The sequence below is a fragment of the Cyprinodon tularosa genome, unplaced genomic scaffold (assembly GCF_016077235.1).
Source record: "Cyprinodon tularosa strain WSP-4 unplaced genomic scaffold, ASM1607723v1 ctg288, whole genome shotgun sequence".
NCBI lineage: Eukaryota > Metazoa > Chordata > Actinopteri > Cyprinodontiformes > Cyprinodontidae > Cyprinodon > Cyprinodon tularosa.
In genome coordinates this window covers 889,404-910,953 of record NW_024038994.1, presented here as the reverse complement: position 1 = coordinate 910,953, position 21,550 = coordinate 889,404, and the positions used below count along the sequence as shown (strand labels likewise).

Here is a 21,550-nt window from a genome sequence, read left to right as displayed (position 1 = left end):
CAGCCAAGTGCTAAGCAATAAAAAAAACCTAAACTCTCAGTTCTCTGTCAAAAAAGCAGTGTGATGCGGTTGCTAGGAAGAAAACGTTCCCCTTCACCCTGGTTTTCAATAAAATGATGGGAAGAAATCAAGCAGTTAAATATTATAGGCTGTCTTTCTGACTAAAACAATCCTTCGCTGAAAGCCAATTTGTTTGGGGCTGTCTGGCCTGCCGCAGGTGCTTTTCCCGCACTTAAGAATTCTCTCACTGAAGTGCCTTGCTCAAGGGCACTTGCTATTTAGCTAAAGAGGCAGGTTACCCTGGGACTCGGTTTTTGTCGGAGCTGAAGGCTACAGCTACTCCAAGACGGTGAGATATTGCCGTTGAAACTTTGCAGTGATATTATGTAGACTTTTAGCAGCGGGGAGGTAAAAATACCCTACTTTGATTATTGGAGTTGGCAGGCAGACACTGTGTGTATCCTGATACGTGAGGTACATGTTTGATCTTTTCCTCAGGCTTGGATTAGCGGAGTAGTCTCTGAGTTTTGTTAGGATGTTTTGTGGCTTGTAAAATATTCAGCATCGGTGGGAGCTCTAGAGGACGGACTCCAGAGCACCGCTGGGCTGGGTTTTCTTCTGGAGTGGGAGGTTTCGTGGGTTCGTCCCTCCACCGAAACAAGAGCAGACATTCCTGTGATTTGGAGAGCTTTGGGTTAACAAGGAGACTCTCTCCAGCTGGTCTTTTTCTTTGTTTGTAAGTGACCGCCTTCTGCTGCTACAATTCAGTTTATAGACCCCCCACACTCACTGGGATCCATGGATTCCTCTCCTTTATGAAGGGAATTCCAGCCACATGTGAGTCAGGCAGCATGGTGGTGTGTGTGTACCCCTCCCCCTCCCCATCCTGTGCTGGTAACCTCTTCATTCTCATGAGGCTGTTGCACCCTGGAGGGGGGGTGAGGAAGGAGGAGCATATTTGAGCTAATTCATCAATAACCTTTATCTAATCCCTGTTTTCCCCACTTCTTTTCTCTCTCTCTCTCTCTCTTTGCCTTAAGGCATTCACGCAAACCCCCCCCCCCCCCCCACGCACACACTTCTTATTCTCTGCCTGGCTCTCACAGCTCTGCCTGAACACGTCCAGAGAGGCAGAGAGGGGGAAGATAAATGGCGCAGGAGTGTTTCTTGTGTGCAGTGGAAGTTAAATCCACAGAGGGCTGCGCGTCCTGACCATCACCCGGAGCGGTGATTATAGACTGGAGACTAGGTGTGGCGAGATGAGGGGATGTAAGGGGGGGTGGGTCATCCAGCGTCACAGGCTTTGTCTGTAGGACGCGCACAGCCCACCAACCGGCAGGAGGCTCAGTCTGTCTATCAGGGTTCTGTCCCGGAGCCACGCGCACTGTGGGATCCGCCGCGCAGGGCTGAGCCGCTCCTGAACGCACACTTCGCTTCCAGGCGTCACAGGAGCGCGAGTTGAAGCAGCTCAGAGTAGCAGGAGCTGCCGACAGGAGCGGAGGCTTTTCCTTCCCTTCATTCCGCATCATCTCCACCTTCACATGGATGTGGAGTAGCGCGCACTTTGGAGCAGGAATTTAAAAAGGAAACCTTATTATTTTTATTTGACTCTAGATTTGGAAGAGATGAGATCTCAATGATAGAACTACTTGGAATATGGGACTTTTAATATCTGATCTGGATTATGGGGACAGGCATCTGTGCGTTTGTGCTCAGCTCTGGATCATTTTCATAGGTATGCAACATTTCTTATCCTTTCTTTCTTGGTCATTTATTTATCTATTCAACAAGTGTAAAGGAGACGCTGACGGAAAATAAAAGATTCACATCTTTGTGACTGAAATCTTATATAAATGCAGTTGGATAAAAAAGAAAGATGTGTTAAAGAGGTAAAGCTGGATTTTATGCATAGTGAGAGCTGCTGCTGTTTATTCCAATTTAAAAGATGAAAGTAAACCGTCATTTAAAAAGATTAAGCTGTTTTTAAAGCTTTGGCTTTTTCTGTCAGTCAATGAACTAATATCGAGTCCATAAGCAATGATTCTAATGACTTATTGATGCTGCACTGAACCAACCTCTGGCCCCTAGGAACCACAGTTCCTCTGCTTTCTGGTTTCTCCTCAGAAAAGATTATTTATCATTCTGGGTTGTTTTTTTCCCCAGTGTTTCCTGTAATCTGTAAAATAAAACTTTCTGGTATATCAGGGTACTAACTTAGAGATGTTGGAAATGAAAAACAATCCACTGGACTTTGTTTCCAAGTTTGAAGAGGTTTCTCTTCCCATCCAGGAAACTTTTTCAACTCAAAATGTCAGAAATAGTTTTGAATTTCTGACATTTTGAATTGAAAAAAAAGCTTCCTGGATGGGAAGAGAAACGTCTTCAAACTTGTAAACAAAGTCCAGTGGTTTGCTTAGAGATGTTCCTCATTTCCAGATCAGGTTCTGTTTGCATCACATGGAAACCTCCATTTAAAAGGCTTTTCATCTTTATCATAAAGTCACGTGACTCTTTGAAATAAGCCAGGATCCATTATCTCTGGTATTTGATGAATAAGTCGAATAGCATGGGATGAAAAACATCTTTCAGTTCTCCAGATGGTGTCTAACGCCGTAATACTGGCTGATAGAATAAAGAACAACTTGTTAGATTCCAACATATTCATTAAAACTTTGATCGGTAGTGATCAATGGTCGGCTCTTGCTCTTTCCTCTCCTCCCTGTTTGTTACAGCCAAGCATCAACATTATGCTTTGCATCCTGTGGTTAATTCACTGTATTGGATGGAAACAGGGGCGGCGCCAGGAATTTGGGGCCCCATGTAAACATTATTACTGGACCCCACCCCAAAAAAAATGTATGTAAGGTTTTAAACTGCTATAAAGGTGCATTGATTTGGTTCATTTATTGTAACTAAAATGAGGCGCATGTTACACTTAAGCTCCGGTACGAGCAACCTTACAGACAGGGAGACCTGATGCGATGCAGGACCGGGGTTTTGTTTCACTGTTTACTGCTTAAAAATTAGGGGGGGAAACACAAAAATTATTTATTTCATGTCGGATTTTATAGTTTAACATAGCGGGAAAAATCTTTTCTTCTTTATTTGGGCCCCCCCTCACTTAAGGGTCCTTAGAATGTTCCTAACTTGCGACTTTTCAGACCCCTCTAGCCAGAGATGGCAAAAGTACTCACTTTCCGTACTTCAGTAAAAGTACAGATACTTGTGTTAAAAAATACTCTGGTAAAAGTGGAAGTACTGATTAAACTTCTTTACTCCAGTAAAAGTAACAAAGTACAGGCTTGTAAATTTACTTAAAGTATAAAAGTAAAAGTAGAAAGCACTTTTTTCATGCCGTTGCCTACATTTTAAATGGATGTCTGCCAATAGGACTAGATCTCCGTTGTGTTCATTTTCAATCATCTCGTCGTCCATGCTACTATGCTAACGCCACCGCCACCAAGCTGCAATGATTTGCCGCCAATGAATACCGCCGAATCTGTCGATTCATCTTGTAGTGGTGCGTCAAATGCAACGTAGATTCCCATCCAATTAGATTGAATTTGGTATTGATGACGTGAAAAATAATAACGGTAACTCCATTGAAATGATTCAAAACTAAAGTAACGAGACAATTTTTTTAAAATGTAAGGAGTAGAAGTAAAAAGTCGCCATAAAAATAAGTAGTAAAGTATAGTAAAAATATCAGAAAAATCTACTTGAGTACAGTAACGAAGTATTTGTACTTCGTTACTTCCCATCTCTGCCTCTAGTACTTTGATTTCTAAAAAGCTCCTAGCGCCAAATCTAGAGACTTTTTTCTGCTACTGGAGACTTTGGAGACAACATCTAAAAGCAGCAAACTCTGCTCTCCAGAGCGAGTAGATTGGTAACCCCGCCTCCTGCTCTCCTCTATCTTGTCTGCTGTCATGATTCATGCAGCTATTATTTCATCCAAATGAAAAATGGAGAACAGATAAGCAGATCATGGCTTGTCTACAGTGAAAAGAAGGACTGGGTTATTTACTTTGGCCTTTTTGGAAACACAGGAAGGAGCAATCAGCTAAGTGAGCTTAGTGCTTGGAAAAAATCTTTCATTCCTTTAGAGGCAGCATGAAAAGTCAGCTGAGTACAAAACATAGAGAGGAAAACAAGAAGAAAAGGGACAAGAAGAGAGGGACACAACCTAGAACAGATAATGGATGTCTATTCTATTAACATTTCTCTATCTGGAGAATGGGGCTGTTCTATGTGTTGGCTTCTCTATTCTGAGGGGCCTGTCTTTGCCTAGGGCCCCAACTTTCCTAAATCCGCCCCTGTTTAGAGTAACCATAGAGCAGAGATAGGTGATTGTTTTGTCACTCAGTGAGATATTTTTGTCATTATTGTAAAATATGAAAACTCTTCATATTTCCCTAAAAATACAGGGAATGTTGGGGCTACTTTGTTTCTGCTATGGGCCTAAATAAAAGCAGGAAAATACATCCATGATTACATCTATATTATTAACGCAGTCGCTGTGTGGAGTTCAGTTATAAAGTTGCACTAATTATTATAACCGCTGTCTTTAAGTAGCTTAGGTTTATAGTTTCCTGTCAAAGTATTTTGTCCTTTCCTGTATATATTTCATATTTTACTTCCATTAATGTGAATGACATCAGCTCCATCACAGGTTTCCACAAACAGAATAAAGTCATTGACTAAAATCCATTCTGTTTTCCCTTTCAAACAATGATCCCTGCAGAATCATTAATGTCTAAGTGTGTGTGTTGGTTTTCCATTTGCCGCGTAGAATCTAATTTCAATCAAAAACAGTGACTGAGCAGGATAGCGGGGTAGAACTTTTTATTATAGATTTAAATCTTCTGTCACTTGTTGAAAGTTCAGTGATAAAAAAGAAACTATTCTTCGTATTTATCTCAGTAGCATATCTGATTAACTCCACTTATATTTTATTTATTTCTTTATCTGACCGTGAATTGTGATTTAAATGTGCGTATGAAATAAATAATCTGTTGGAGAGTTTATTCATCCTCCTTTCTCTCTGTTTTCACAGCTCTTGCAGGTAAAATCTCTCCAACCACCTCAGATGTTCTCTTCAGCGCCTCAGCAATGTCAGCCAGTCCTTTACCACCCAGTGTCTATTTGCCTGCCAGCTTCAAAATGTCCAATGCACAACTGGCTTTCTTCTTGCGGGAGGCCCAGATCACAGGACAAACGGTTGGCGGCGGCAGTAGGAGCAGCAGCAGCAGCTCTGGACATCCGCTGCAGCGCTCGGAGAGTTTTGTGGTTTTCCAGACAAAGGAGCTCCCCTCCATCAACATAAGCTTTGGGCCTTTTTCCCAGGACCAGGCTTTATCCAAGGAGCTGCTACAGCCAACCAGCCCTCTGGACATCCCGGGCCAGCTGACGGTGGGCTGGAAAGTTCGGGCTTTCATTGTCCAAGCGAGGGTCTTCTCCAACAACCCGACTGTCCAGGTGTTCTTCTACATCGCGGGACGAGACTGGGATGACTTTAAAGCTCAGGACAACCTGCCTTGCATTCGACTGCATGCTTTTCGGGACGTCCGGGAAATCAAGACGTCCTGCCGCATGAAGGGCAACCTGGCCCAATGCTTGGCCCAGCTGGAGCTACCCCCCTCCTGGTTTAATACTAACGTGGCGCCGCTGGGTCGGAGGAAAAATCCCGGTGACGGGCTTCTAGATGGAATAACTACTGAGACCCTGCAGGCTGAGCTCTACTACACGCTGCATGAGCCCAATCTGGACGGAGAGTGCAGTGAGGGTCACAGAGGAGGTGGCGTGGCCAGAGGAGAACCTCTGTCACAGCACCCTCTGCTGCGCATTGGAAGTATCAGTCTCTACCAGGCCAGTCAGGAGCAGCTCCTGGTGGACAAGCAGTTGGACAAGAATATGTTCCTCAGGCTGCCGGAGAAGCCGCTGAAACCTGGCGAAACGCTGAAGATCCTCCTCTACCTGATGCCCAACTCCACTGTGGAGCAATTTACGCTCAAGTAAGTCTCCTTTCAGTGTTTTACTGAGGCTCTGGTGTCTTATAAATACACTAAACATCACTGCTATCACATTTTATGTGTTTAAATTGATAAATCGTCAAGTAAAGATGCCCAACAGTAGCTCAGTATTTAACTTATTGCATTTTAGTAAATGAATAATCCACTTATTGTAATTTTAGGGTATAGTTTTTAGGTTAAATTATAGCGTATATTATACAATATCACTAGAGGAGGATAATCCAGGTCCAGAGAGTGAAAACCTTTGCAGAGATCAGGTCCAACCATTTGTATTTCCAGCCCAACAACACAGACTGGAGGCTATCAGCTGATGGAGTAAAAATGATGAAAACTGGAAATGATTTTTAGTTTCTTGACCTGAGCTATCTATCTTTAAATGTCACCAGATTTATTTGATACGCATATTTTTTGTATCTGCACATTTTTACATAAGCAGAAAATTTTTTTTAATCTGCACATTTTTGCATAAGCAAAAAAATTTTTTTTAATCTGCATATTATTGCATAAGCAAAAAATGTTTTTTAATCTGCACATTTTTGCATAAGCAAAAAAAATTTTTTTTTATCTGCACATTTTTGCATAAGCAAACTTTTTTTTTAATCTGCACATTTTTGCATAAGCAAACTTTTTTTTTAATCTGCACATTTTTGCATAAGCAAACTTTTTTTTTAATCTGCACATTTTTGCATAAGCAAACTTTTTTTTTAATCTGCACATTTTTGCATAAGCAAACTTTTTTTTTTATCTGCACATTTTTGCATAAGCAAAACATTTTTTTTAATCTGCACATTTTGCATAAGCAAAACTTTTTTTTTAATCTGCACATTTTGCATAAGCAAAACTTTTTTTTTAATCTGCACATTTTGCATAAGCAAAACTTTTTTTTTAATCTGCACATTTTTGCATAAGCAAACTTTTTTTTAATCTGCACATTTTTGCATAAGCAAACTTTTTTTTAATCTGCACATTTTTGCATAAGCAAACTTTTTTTTTAATCTGCACATTTTTGCATAAGCAAACTTTTTTTTTATCTGTACATTTTTGCATAAGCAAAACATTTTTTTTAATCTGCAAATTTTGCATAAGCAAACTTTTTTTTTAATCTGCACATTTTTGCATAAGCAAAACATTTTTTTTAATCTGCACATTTTGCATAAGCAAAACATTTTTTTTAATCTGCAAATTTTGCATAAGCAAACTTTTTTTTTAATCTGCACATTTTTGCATAAGCAAACTTTTTTTTTATCTGCACATTTTGCATAAGCAAAACATTTTTTTTAATCTGCAAATTTTGCATAAGCAAACTTTTTTTTTTAATCTGCACATTTTTGCATAAGCAAACTTTTTTTTTATCTGCACATTTTTGCATAAGCAAAACATTTTTTTTAATCTGCAAATTTTGCATAAGCAAACTTTTTTTTTAATCTGCACATTTTGCATAAGCAAAACATTTTTTTTTATCTGCACATTTTTGCATAAGCAAACATTTTTTTAATCTGCACATTTTTGCATAAGCAAAACTTTTTTTCAGTAATACAAACAAAACCCCCAAATTTAATTGTTGATTCTTATCACTTGAATTTAGCTGATGTAGTTTTAGATTATTTTCACTCCTACATGTTCCTTAAATGTTTGAGATCATCAAACAACTTTAGAGATCAGACAAAAGTAACGTTTTTTTTCTTTTTTAAGTGATGATGCTATTTTTAGTGGGCCCAGCAAGGCCCTAAGAGGAAAATGAAGGACCCTCCTTTCTTTAGTTGTTACTTGTGATTATGTTGAGTTCAATTTCAGTAACCAAACCCAGACCCAATGAAAAAGATACTTTACTAGAAGCTATTGGACAACATGAAGTATTTTAAAAGATGGTGAAACATGCAGTGAAACAGCACATGGCCCCATCATGGACTATTTTACAAACTGGTGCCAGGAAGCCATGCTGGAACTGAATGTCACTAAAACAAAGGACATGTGTATCGATTTTAGGCACAAGACCTGCAACCCCTCTACAACCATCATAAACGGGCAAGACATTGAAATTGTTCACCAGTATAAATATCTTGGGTCTATCATAGATGACAAATTAACCTTCAACAGCAACACAGACATGCTGTGTAAGAAAGGGCATCAGCGCTTATACTGCCTGAGAAAGTTAGCCAGGTTTAAGGTTGACAAGACTCTGATGACCATGTTCTATAGATCTGTTATAGAGTCCATACTTACCTTCTCTGCCATCTGCTGGTACGCTCTTCTTCATGTAAAGAACAAAAATGCCATATCTAAGATTATTAAGGTGTGTAGTAAGATCACGGGTGTTCAACAGAAAAACATGACTGAAATGTATTAAGATCAGGTAATCAGGAAGGCTGAGTCCATTTTGGATAATTATACCCGTCCCCTACATAACGAATTTCAGTTTCTACCCTCTGGTTCCCGTTTTAAATACTCACCAGTTTGGACCAACAGATACAAACACTTCTTTATTCCCTCTGCTGTTCAGCTGCTAAACTTCACTAGGAAAAGCAGATAGCTATTTGTTGCAGGCATTCAGGCCTACGCTCTCATTCATCCCCTGCACTGCACATTTTGTTTTCTCTCTTTTATCCACCTTACTTTTATATTTCTAAAATATCTAATGTGTTTCTTCTTTGATTTTTTTTAATCTGTGATTTGTGAAATGGGAACGTGTGTGTGAAAGGTGTACTATTACTGCACAAAAATTGTGCATACTGGGACAAATAAAAGCTACTGAACTTAAGATATCAAATGAGATATCAAAAGCGGCACATTCCAGAACAGATGAGAAACAGTCATTGTGTAGAAACCAAAAACCCCAACAGTAGTTCAAACCTAGGATGAGAATATGTTTGTTTGACAATTATTTATGGTCAGCAATCCCACCCACCCACCGCCCCCGCCCCCCCCCCCCCCCCCACCCCACCCCCCCAAAAAAAAAGACTAAATCTAAATAAAAGTCTTTCAGTTTTTTCATTCTTTCGGCAGATGGCCGCTCACACTGAGCCTGGTTCTGCTGGAGGTTTCTTCCTGTTCAAAGGGAGTTTTTCCTCTCCACTGTCGCTACAAGCATTCTTAGTATGAGGGATTGCTGAAGAGGCAATGAGTCCATGCAATCAGCTCAGTGTATTCTCATTATCAGTTTGTATGAAATCGTACGAAAAGTTATGCACAGTATTTCGTACGTTTTTGACGTTTCGTCGTATTTCGTCGTATTTTTACGTCTTACCTCGAGACAAGATATCCGTGCGCATGCGCATCTTACGCACCATTCAATAACATAAACTTTACCATACAATTAACCCTGACCCTAACCCTAACATACAATGTTTATCAACTTACCAGACCAATTAGCTACTGACCCTAATATTAGTGGAATCCATAACTAAACCTAACACCTGACCCTTGCCTTAAAATTACACTTAGCCGATCCCTAACCCTGACACTTGCCCTAAAACCTAATTTTAAGCCTTACCTTAACCCTAAAACCTAGCCATTACTCTAAAAGCTAACCCTAATTCTCCAAGTTCTACAAACTGGCTTGGCTATGGATCTGAGAGATACCAACGAACGTGCGCCGGCCCGTGCAATGCCTTTGATCCCCTAACCAACTGCTCTAGTCGTCGGACTGGGTGGGGGGGGGGGGGGGGGGGGGGGGGGGGGGTCATCGAGAGAGTGTCTAACAACTAACATACAAAACAGCAAGCAACCTAGTGAGAGACATCATGAAGTAATTATTGCACTGTCCGTCCCAGTTTTACACTGATATGTTTTTTCGAGGAAAAACGTCAAAAACTTAGGAAATATCGTGCATAACTTTTCGTACGATTTCATACGAACTGATAATGAGAATATGTTGATCAGCTGGTTTTCCTTAGATAGAAACTTTTGAATAAATCTGACTGGATGTGTTAAAAAATGCTGGCTATCCATAGCTCTGTTGATAAGAGACAAATGACAATAAAGGTTTCAATCCCTGCAGGGGGGGGGGGCTGGGCAACAAAGCAATAAGAGTTTATATTGCAACAGAGAACTGATCACTAACCGTGCAAAATGGTGTCCATTTATGTTCTATAATTTCAGTGAAAGCCCCTCCTGATCCAGGACTGCATGGCTTTACGTGTCATGAGGATTTGAATGAATCTGAATCACACTTGAACCGATTGTTAACTTTAACTTGTGTGAGCAGGTGTTATCGTTAGCTAACGCTGGTGACCTCAGATGTTGTCCACGCTGCATGTGACGAGCACTGAACGTTTTAATTTACAGCAGTTTGTGTTTGTTCTCAAGCCTTGCTGCTGCACTTTATATCAACATTACCCAGATGACATAATTACCCAGAAAACGGTCTTTTAAAGACCGCATTCACCACCCAGACCATCAGCAAGGAGATGGTGGGTAAAACATTGCAACTGCTGAAAATGTCCCATTTTTTGCCTTCGTTACCATCCATATTTTTGTATAACTAGGAAATGACAATAGAATGGAAATATTCTATCCATACCTTATCTTTTAATTATCCTTCAGTTTAAGCACACGTGTATAGCTATAATTTTTTCTCCTCTTTGTGTTTTTTTCCCCTTTTTGTTCCAACTCTCTCCTGACATGGAGAAATGATTAAACATTTGTTTCCTATGTCAGGCATAGGAAGCAAAAAGAAGCCCAGATAGAAGGAAATTATTAAAAGGAAAATAAACTAATTAACCAGAAAAAAATGCATTCCTGACTATGGAAGGCGGGGGAAAAAAGCGCCTTTTATATTTATATAGATATATATATATATCTATTAGGGTTGTCAAAAGTATCGATACTCAAAAAAGTATCGATACTGAAATGTTGTATCCGGATACAATACTCATTTTCAAAAGTATCGAGTACCAGTGGCACCTAAACAGTCATTCATCTAAAGTGCAGAATAGAGGAAAATGCACTTTCAGAACACTCTGTGATTGAATAATTCTGTGCACTTTTCAGTTTCAGACTTTTTTTGTAACAGGTGCAGCTGCTGGGAATTATTTTTGTTTCTTAACCAGTTTGGCTCGTGTCATTGTTATGTCTGCAAAGCATAGCCAAGGAAGGAACACTTAATTTTAATTTTGTACGTTTTTTTTATCAAGCTTGCTAAATACGGTGCACAGCAAACAACCTTAAAATGTTGTTCTTATTGTTTATTGTATTTATTTATTTATTGTATTTTTATTCTTAATCAAAATATTTCTGTTGAAATTTGGAGTTTTTTACTTGTGGTATCGAAAATGGTATTGAGTATCGAATATTTTCCTTAGTATCGGTATCGCGTTGAAAAATTTGGTATCGTGACAACCCTAATATCTATATATATATATATATATGCATGCGTACTCTCATGCTACGCTCACACATAAAGCACCTGAAGCAGCTAATTTATATGCAAAGTCAATAGTTGACGCGCATCAAGGCGCAGCAAAAGGTCCTGCAGCGTCTAGAGCAGCTGAAACAACGCCTAACGAGCTTCTGAGCATCTGAGGCGCAGCAGAAGCAGCAGCTGCTGGAGTTGGAAAAATTTAGCTTTAGATGCTGGACGCGCAAAATCAACCAATGAGAGAAGCTGATATGGGAGCTGGCAGGGAGTCAGACACAGCACTGCTGATGCAGAGCGCTGTGATCACTCCTCTGAAACAGGTTATTAACTTCAAATGTAGAAACGTGCCAGCAAAATATGTTGGCTTTTATTTAGGGCTGCAACTAACGATTATTTTAAAAATCGATGAATCGGACGATTATTTTTTCGATAAATCGACGAATCGGACAAAAAATATTTTTTATATTAACCTCTTTATTCCAAAATAAACATTTTAGACAGAACAAACAAGCACACAAGTACAGGTTGCTCATTAACTGTACTGGTGCAATATGAAAAATAAATGTTTGTGTTAAAACTACGCAAACTGACATGAGAAATGTAGCTGTACATCCACAAAATATAGGCTACTTTGTTTCATAAAGTGCAAAAAAAGACTTTTTTTTTTTTAAAGCCCCTAAGGCGTTCAAACAATAGGCCCCCCCATTTCAACAAATGAGTTTTTTTTAGACTAGAAGAGTTCTGCCTTTTAAGACAGGAAAGTATAGCAGTTAAAGTTGCTACTTGAGAAAATACTGAACCATAGAGATAAAAATAGCCCTGTGATTCAAATTATAAATTGTATTTGGAATAAAAATGAGAGAACTAGGGGTGCTAAAAAACACATCCTCCAAAGACAGATATTTACATGGGAATGTGGCAGATAATTAATTGACATATTACTGATCTTGCTGGATTTTATTCTGCTTTACTTCCATAAATTGCAGGATCTTCTTTACTTTATCTTTGCCAGAAGATTTAAACTTTAAAAGTCTTGCCCTCATAATTTGCAAGTTAATTTATTTATAAAGTAAATATAAACGCTGCTTAAGCTAATTCAAATGAAATTAAAAGTAAAATAAGTAGCCAACCTTATCACTGTCTGTAACCTACTAACACGGTAAGGAAAGCATCAGATGAGCTACCTGAGAAACTAACGTTACGTTTCCCCACTTTAAAACCAAACAAACATGGTGGTTCCGTGCCATGTTCATTTCTTTTTACAAAAGTTGCATGTTACGACTTTTTTCACTTTACAAAGCGCAGGCTATTTTAATTATTGTGATCAATTTGTGCCGTCAATCCCGGCGCATGCGCGCCTCATTTGCAGTCTGGACGCTGAGGCTTTGACTGCAGCCCTGAGAGGGACTCCTACAAGAGTAGGAACAATACATGCTTTCACGTAAGAGTCTCCAGAAGCCGCCAGTGACACCGAAAAAAGTCGCCAGATTTGTCGCTAGTCGCTTTTTTGAAAAATAGTCGCTGGAGGGGTCTGAAAAGTCGCTGAGTTGGCAACACTGCACCTGCAGCGCTGGCTCGCTCTGCCGTATTTTTTTTTCTTCCCCCGTTTCAGTCAAGACGCAGTGATGACGGCGCGGCGGATGACGCATTAATCGCGCGACACAACTAATCGATGATGAAATTCGTTGCCAACGCTTTTAAAAGTCGATTTTTATCGATTCGTTGTTGCAGCCCTACTTTTATTATCCTGCTGCCTGCAGTTTGTAGCTCAGACCTGGAAAATGCTAACATCTACTTCCAGCTGCCACCAACAGTAGGGGAAAACCCCCAAGAGGCGAGCGGGCCTGAGCACCGCTGTGGTACGGGGGTCTGAGCGGATCCCATGGAGAAATAATATTTGAAGGCAGGATGGTAATCTGGATGAACTGACTGCACTGATGAAAATTTCAGGAGGACTTTCTCACTTCAAAATAGATTCAAACTACTTTTTACCCACTAGTTAAATAAAATATAGCTGCCATTGTTACAGGCAAAGAAAGGATAGAGTAGCTCCGCCCACCGCGCATCAGACCCACTTTCCACTGAGCAGCTAGAGCAGCAAAGATGCTTCAGTCGCGCCTCAGAACTAAACTTGGACGAGCCTCAAAAATGAAGCAGCAGGCGTGTTTTTGCTGCTCCTTTTACTTGTTAGAGTTATTGAATGATAATTATAAAATTATTGTGTGGGCATATGAAACATTTTAGAAAAATTATGCTACATTTCTATCCTGTGATTCAATCAGGAGGGTCATAAACTTTTATGACCTGCATCCAGTAGGTCATGAGGCAGAGTCACACGGTTGTGTGACTTCCATCCAGCCAGATGGTCATTTCACACTGTTTAAGACCCGCCCTATTATGTTGTAAACTGTTAATAAAAGTCTTTGCTGTGAAGGGATCTGGGAGAAATCCCTGTCTGTGTTTGATCATTTCGTCCTCTTAAACTCTTATTTCTCTGGATTTAAACCCAACACTGCTGCACGCAGTCTGAACGTAGCATCAAAATGCAAGTTATGCATCTATCTGCTGTGTCCAAATGCAGCAATCTTTGTAGATCTACAACAAGACTCACCTATTGCACAACAAAAAACTAAAATTGCACATAAAATTGAGTGCCCCTTATTTTAAATCTTTGTAGATCGGGCCCTGGGTGTGATGCATGGCGACTGTCACTGCCTCTCCTCCAGCTAAGGCTACGCTCACACTGCAGGACTTAACGTTAATTTAATTTTTAAATTTTTTTTTGTGTGTGAAATGTTTGTTTTTCATGGTTCTTCCCATTTCTAAGTAAATATGACTCATATGTGATGTCCTGTGTGAACTACATTCATGAAACTTAAGTATCTCATAAGTAGCGAACATGCACTGTGCTTACTGAAACAAACCTGGATAGTAGAGCAGGAGCACATCCTGCAATGTTTATTATTTCTCCAACCAGAGCCAATACATTAACAAAGGAATTTTTAAAAAAGATAGCGAGAAAGACTGCTCCCTGCAATATCATCTGCTATCGTTTTTCTTTCTGCTTCTGCATAACAACATCAGAGTATTATGGCGGCCAGGTCGCATTGATCGGAGCTTCATTCATCTGGCCATTCAGACACAGATCAGATATGGATTCACCAAATTTGAAAAAGTTGGATCTGTGTTGTTTAGAAGGATGTGAAAAGATCAGATAAAGGTTGCATATTAGTGAAACTAACTAAATGGTCACTTTGCTGGTGAAGGTTCTCAGTCATCCAGGTCAGAGTCATACTGAAAAAAGAAAATTAAAAACAATCCACTGGACTTTGTTTCCAAGTTTGAAATTTGAAAATGTTTCTCTTCCATCCAGGAAGGTTTTTAATTCAAAATGTCAGAAATATCGAGTTTGAGGTTTTATACAGTGGCCCATCTAAACCTTGTTTTTGTTTTGAGGACATGCAAACTGCAGGCTGCAGACTGAACCTAGCCTAATTTTGTGCGAGAACCGAATATGTTTGGGTTTGACAGTGAAGTTGGTTCTTTAAAGTAACTAACTGCCATCCGTGGAACCATCTCATGAATTTTGCCTTGATAACTTATCAAAGATTCTTGGCATCTTGTCTGCTGTACATCATTTTTTCAGTGATATAAAGTAGGGATGCACGATATAATTGGCCCCCTATCGGTATCGGCCTTAAAACTGAATACCGGACATCGGCCACCCCACCGATATTTAACCCGATATACTACTTCTTCTTCTTCCTCAAAAACTTCTTTTTTACAGACTTAAAAACTTCTAAAGACGAGGGAAAAAATATTGATCCATTAAAATATCCCAATATCTTCATATGCTGATATATTGCCATTTAAAAACACCATATCAATCTCTTTTACTAATGAAATATTGCTATATGTCATCGTTATGCTACGAAATCCCCCGAAAATTCACGAAATGTTGCCATATTTTTATATGTTGATATATTGACGCGGTATCGATCTATTTTACTAACAAAATCTCACAAGAATTTGCAAAATATCACGAGAGTTTGTAACAGAACGATGAAATTTCACCAGATTTTGAAAGTAAAATAGATCGATACCGCGTTTTTAAAAATCTATTTGATATCAGCATATGAAAATATATTTGAGTTTATTATTTTTCAAAGTGTCAGAAATGGATAACAAAACTGCTATTTTCAATGACTACTTATTTTTGTCCAGCTTTAACATCGGTATCGATATCGGTTATCGGCTACATGAGTTTTAAAATATCGGCATATCGGATATCGGCCAAAATCCCAATATCGTTCATCCCTAATGTAAAGTATTCCTAAGGGGCGGGAGTGGCGATCTCGTGGTTAGAGCATTGGGCTTTGGATCCACAGATTCTGAGTTCAAGCCCCACTCCCACTGACTGCCACTCTGGGTCGTTTTTCTCATAGTAGCTTCATCTGGTCTGTTCCTGTTTGGCTGTGACTCCATCCTGGAGAGAAATATCAGCTGTGCTGCTGCCATCAACACCTTTGTTTCTAGATGTTGGAGCTTGGCCTGTTTTCCAGTGTAGTCCTGTTTCTCTGACTGTGACTAACTGGATGTGCTCTCTTCATCCTCTGACATGGGAGCTGGCTCGGAGCTCGTCTGCCTGGCTGTGTGTTTCCTGGACGGGGCCGCCTTTTACAGCTGCCTTTTGTATCTATGCTTCTTTTTCTATGTCAGCTTCTGTCTCCTTGAACCCCAGTCGGCCTCAGCAGATGGTGATTGACTGGATGATCTGGTGAACTGTGAAGAGCTTTGAGATGACACGGGTTGTGAATTGGCGCTATAGAAATAAATTGAATTGAATCATCGGTAGAGACGTACTAAATGCTGAGACATTTAGAGCTATAACTCTATGAAAAATGCTTTAACTCAGGTGGTCTGAACTGAATTTTTTAAAACTATAACTATTCCCCTTCTTTTTTTCTGATCCTTTGCCTAAACTCTCAAAGTGCCGACTAAAGGTTACTGTATTAATGGTGGAAAGATGCTCTGTCATTTCTATTTTCTTTAGCAGTTAAAATGCATTATTTACAGATTAAATCAGATATTATACAGATGATCTATCAGTATAAATTGAATACAACATTTAAAAATCATAGTTGGGGTCACCAGGGCTGCTTGAGATGACGTGTTGTGAATTAGCGATTTAGAAATAAACTGAATTGTATTGAATTGAATTGTGACATTATAATGACAATAAAAAAATTTGAATTATACATTTTCATGTTTTATAATATATTTTTGCATTTTTCAATGTTACACCTATAATAGACAGAGTTTTATATTATTAAAAGTTATTTTTTAAGCTCTATAGTGTGACGTTACCATTTTATCACTTAGTCTAAGTATTTTTTTTAGGTAAAGTAGATTCTTATCAGTGCTTCTCAGTTGGCATCATAATAAGACAGAATTAGATGTTCTATGCAGGCTTGGGTCAAAAGAGATAATGGCTCCTAATGTAAGCTTTCATAGAAGCCTCTAATAGGTATCCATTAGTGCTTATCAGTTTATTCTTTTAAACAGATTTTTGGCAGAGCTCCTCTCATTATGATTCAAACACTTTTCTAGCTTCTGTGTTCCAGTTTTAAGATGTTAACTACCTTTCTCAAAGTATTACGTTGATTTTCGCGTCCTCTGATGTCATCTTTAGAAAGACTTTAATAGCTGCGATGGTAAACGGCAGCCCTGGGTGTTAAATCTTCACGTTTGACCCGCTCTCAGTTGAAATGATCTAACTGGAGGCTCGGCTTATTCACACAGTATTTGGGGATGAAAATGAAGGATTGTTTGGACTTTACAAGCTTGAGAAAATCTTTTTCCCCGTCTTTTAAGGCCTGAAGTAGAAAAGCGACGACATTTCCTAATTATGAACTAACTCAGGAGTGATGATGAAACACTTGGTAAATATGGTTGTTCTAATATCTTATAGACCCGATGTAGAGCTTTGTAGAGTCTTAATTATAACCTAGTTACTGTTAAAAGTTCTGCTTAAAGCTATTTCACTTTCTGCCTGCAGATAGGAGCCGTTATGAGCAGGGGCGGATTTAGGATATTTGGGGCCCTAGGCAAAGACAGGCAGGGGGCCCCTGGAATGGAGAAGACAGCACATAGAACAGCCCCATTCTCCAGATAGAGAAAGGTTAATAGAATAGACATCCATTATCTGTTCTAGGTTGTGTCCCTCTCTTCTTGTCCCTTTTCTTCTTGTTTTCCTCTCTATGTTTTGTACTCAGCTGACTTTTCATGCTGTCTCTAAAGGAATGAAAGATTTTTTCCAAGCACTAAGCTCACTTAGCTGATTGCTCCTTCCTGTGTTTCCAAAAAGGCCAAAGTAAATAACCCAGTCCTTCTTTTCACTGTAGACAAGCCATGATCTGCTTATCTGTTCTCCATTTTTCATTTGGATGAAATAATAGCTGCATGAATCATGACAGCAGACAAGATAGAGGAGAGCAGGAGGCGGGGTTACCAATCTACTCGCTCTGGAGAGCAGAGTTCGCTGCTTTTAGATGTTGTCTCCAAAGTCTCCAGTAGCAGAAAAAAGTCTCTAGATTTGGCGCTAGGAGCTTTTTAGAAATCAAAGTCCTTTCTATCTCTTCTTTCTTTCATCTTTTCTCTTTTTTTTCTTTTTTCTTTTTCTTCTTCTGTTTTTCTGCTTATAATCAAGCAATTTCTATGCATGAAACAACTAGTGTAGCAGTATGGCAGTTGCCATATTGCTCCACTTGTGAAAGTAAAATCTGTTGGGCTCTTTTTGGCATCAACACAATTATTCTTATTGCCACATTGCCAGACAGGACACTGTAAAAAAAGAAAAAAAAAGAAAAAAAAGAAATCAAAGTGCTAGAGGGGTCTGAAAAGTGGCTAAATATAGCGACTAAAGCGCTAAGTTGGCAACACTGCTCTTTGCATGGTTTGTTTTCAAATGGTTTGCTGCTGTCTGTTTGGACCTTTCTGAACATGTGCAGCAAATGGACTGATCCAATATGGTGGACACTGAAGGGGGGGGGCTGAGACACACTTAATATTATAAGAGTTCTGATGGCATTTTAGCGAAAAGATTTTTATCAAAACATAATTAATGTACAAAAATAAGGAATAGTTGTATTTTTATGGGGGCCCTATGCAACTGCCTAGTGTTGCCTAATGGATAATCTCCACCTGGTTTGGAGTCTTTTACAGTAAATCCTAAAAAAACACATAATTAGTTCAGAGCTTCTTCATATTGAACTATTATAATAATAGTGGTAAAAAGCAATTTTTTTTATTTTTGAATGGCGTGGATGGATATGAATGAATATTGACTTTTATTTTGCATAATGCTAATCCACAACATATCCTGTCTCTCTGTATATATACAATTATTTAATCTAATTATACAGAATCCAAGATTATTGCACACATTTGGCTCAGTTATGGTTATAAAAACTAAACTCAGTAAAAGTTTTCCATCTAAGGAAACCCACCAGAATGCTTTGAGTCATTGGGAATCTTGGGAATAATGGCATTAGATAAAAAATGAGGTTTTGATTAACAGAGTTGCTTAACTAATGACCTTTTACACATAGTTATGCCGTTGCATGAATTCCAATCTAACTATGGGAGAGGACTGAGACAAACAGAGAGCAGATGTGGAAGTATACATGAAGCTGATTGGCTGAGGAGCTGTAATGTGGGCGGGTGTAGAGCATGCATCGATCGCTCCCACAGACTGAGAGCGATGCAAGGCAACAGCAGGGAGACCTGCAGATTAAACAATAGCGTTCCTAAACTTGAGTCAAAGGCAAAATGTTCCTGTGATTTTCTCATTTTATTCAGAAACAAAGACTTTATTCAAATCAGTAACAAGATCTTATCTTATGAAGCACCTTGAATTGTCACACCAACAACTGGCTGTTTTTTTTACAATACGTTGCATCAACTAGAGTTTTATTTATTTCACTTGCATTGCAAATGTTTATTTTTTAACATGGAAATGGAAGTATTTCAGTCTTCATTTTGTTTTACTTTTCTGAAATGGTGTTACTATTGTTTTATTTTACTAAAAAAAAGCTTTATTTATCTAAATTTCTTTTAATAAATAATTTTTCAGTATTACAACCATTTCCTACTCTATTGAAGTCTGTTAGTAGTAGTTTTGATTATTGTTCTTAAACATAATAATCAAATCAACATAAATTTGTTGCAATTGAGTTTCTCACTTGTTAAAACACAAACCATAAGGTAGGTATGCACGATATTGGGATTTTGGCCGATATCCGATATGCCGATATTTTAAAACTCATGTAGCCGATAACCGATATCGATACCGATGTTAAAGCTGGACAAAAATAAGTAGTCATTGAAAATAGCAGTTTTGTTATCCATTTCTGACACTTTGAAAAATAATATACTCAAATATATTTTCATATGCTGATATCAAATAGATTTTTAAAAACGCGGTATCGATCTATTTTACTTTCAAAATCTGGTGAAATTTCATCGTTCTGTTACAAACTCTCGTGATATTTTGCAAATTCTTGTGAGATTTTGTTAGTAAAATAGATCGATACCGCGTCAATATATCAACATATAAAAATATGGCAACATTTGGTGAATTTTCGGGGGATTTCGTAGCATAACGATGACATATAGCAATATTTCATTAGTAAAAGAGATTGATATGGTGTTTTTAAATGGCAATATATCAGCATATGAAGATATTGGGATATTTTAATGTATCAATATTTTTTCCCTCGTCTTTAGAAGTTTTTAAGTCTAAAAAAGAAGTTTTGAGAAAGAAGAAGAAGTAGTATTTAATTTTTATTTTTTTAGACTTTAGAAACTCAGAAGCTGATCAAATATCGGGTTAAATATCGGTGGGGTGGCCGAAGTCCGAAGTTTTAAGGCCGATACCGATAGGGGACCGATTATATTATGCATCCCTACCATAAGGGTTTACTTTACTATAGCGGATTTTCAGATGTACTTTATTTAGTGCTTTTTCTCTAATTCATTTATTTTTATACACTGCAAAAAATATCAGTCTTAATAAGTCAATGTTTCTTAAAATCAGTGCATTTTGTCTTGAATTGAGGAGATAATTGAGACACTTTGCCAATGGAATAAGACAATTTACATTTAAAATAAGAAAAAAACAATTACATTTTCTTATTTCAAGTGATTTTTATCTAATTATCTTATTTTAAGAGTAAAAATACTCATTCCATTGGCAAATCCTCTTACTTACCTACTCAAATTAGGGGTAAATACACTTAATTTAAGAAATCTTTACTTATTTCTAGATTGTTTTTGCAGTGTAATCATGTAGCTATGGTAGGAAGCAAAACTTCCCTTTTAGGGGTAGAATAATAATAAAACGTCCTTACATATGATGAAGTGTAAGAACATGTTTCTGACCTGAAAAAAGAGAAAATACGGAAACAATATCGTTTGCACATGTGTATGGAGAGATCTTAGTACACATTTGCAAATCTTTGTGCAAATGCAATTTCAGTTCAATATCAATTTAGTTTATTTCTATTGCGCCAATTTGCAACACATGTCATCCAGTGTTGCCAACTCAGCGACTTTGTCGCTATATTTAGCGACTTTTCAGACTTTTTCAAAAAAGCGACTAGCGACAAATCTGGCGACTTTTTACGGTGTCACTGGCGGCTTTTGGAGACTCTTACGTCAAAGCATGTATCGTTCCTACTCTTGTCCTCCAGCGGCAGCTGCTGCCATGGGGCGCCTCCTCCATCCCAACCCCGTTCTCCCGCAGGAGTCCCTCTCAGCGCTGCAGTCAGAGCCGCAGGATGTTTAACCCAGGACCCTCAGCGTCCAGACTGCAAATGAAGCGCGCATGCACCGGGATTGACTGCGCAAATTTATCACGCGGTGCCGCTCCGCCCTGACTTACATTCAAGGCGGGAGCGAGCGGGATGTAAATGTAAAATGTTATTTGGTCTAAAATAAATAACTGAATTTGAAATATTATATCTTAAATAAATAACAGCATTTGATTCACACAGCCACAGTCAGTCACTTAATCACCTTGTCCTTTGTGCTTTCCTCTCTGAGATTAACATAGATCTGCTGGTGAGAATCATTATGTCTCAGTCTAAACTGTACATTCAAA

General features: G+C 38.6%; 1 protein-coding gene across 1 annotated transcript in view; it reads left to right on the top strand.

Annotated features, from left to right (window-relative positions):
* Positions 1-1,087: 1,087 nt before the first annotated feature.
* Positions 1,088-21,550, top strand: part of tmem132e (transmembrane protein 132E) — a 254,119-nt gene continuing 233,656 nt past the window's right edge. Inside the window, exons 1-2 of the mRNA XM_038290758.1 lie at positions 1,088-1,735; positions 5,057-6,014. Coding sequence (XP_038146686.1) covers positions 1,657-1,735; positions 5,057-6,014 — 1,037 coding nt within the window. The 5' untranslated portion in view covers positions 1,088-1,656. The remainder of the gene's footprint in view (positions 1,736-5,056; positions 6,015-21,550) is intronic.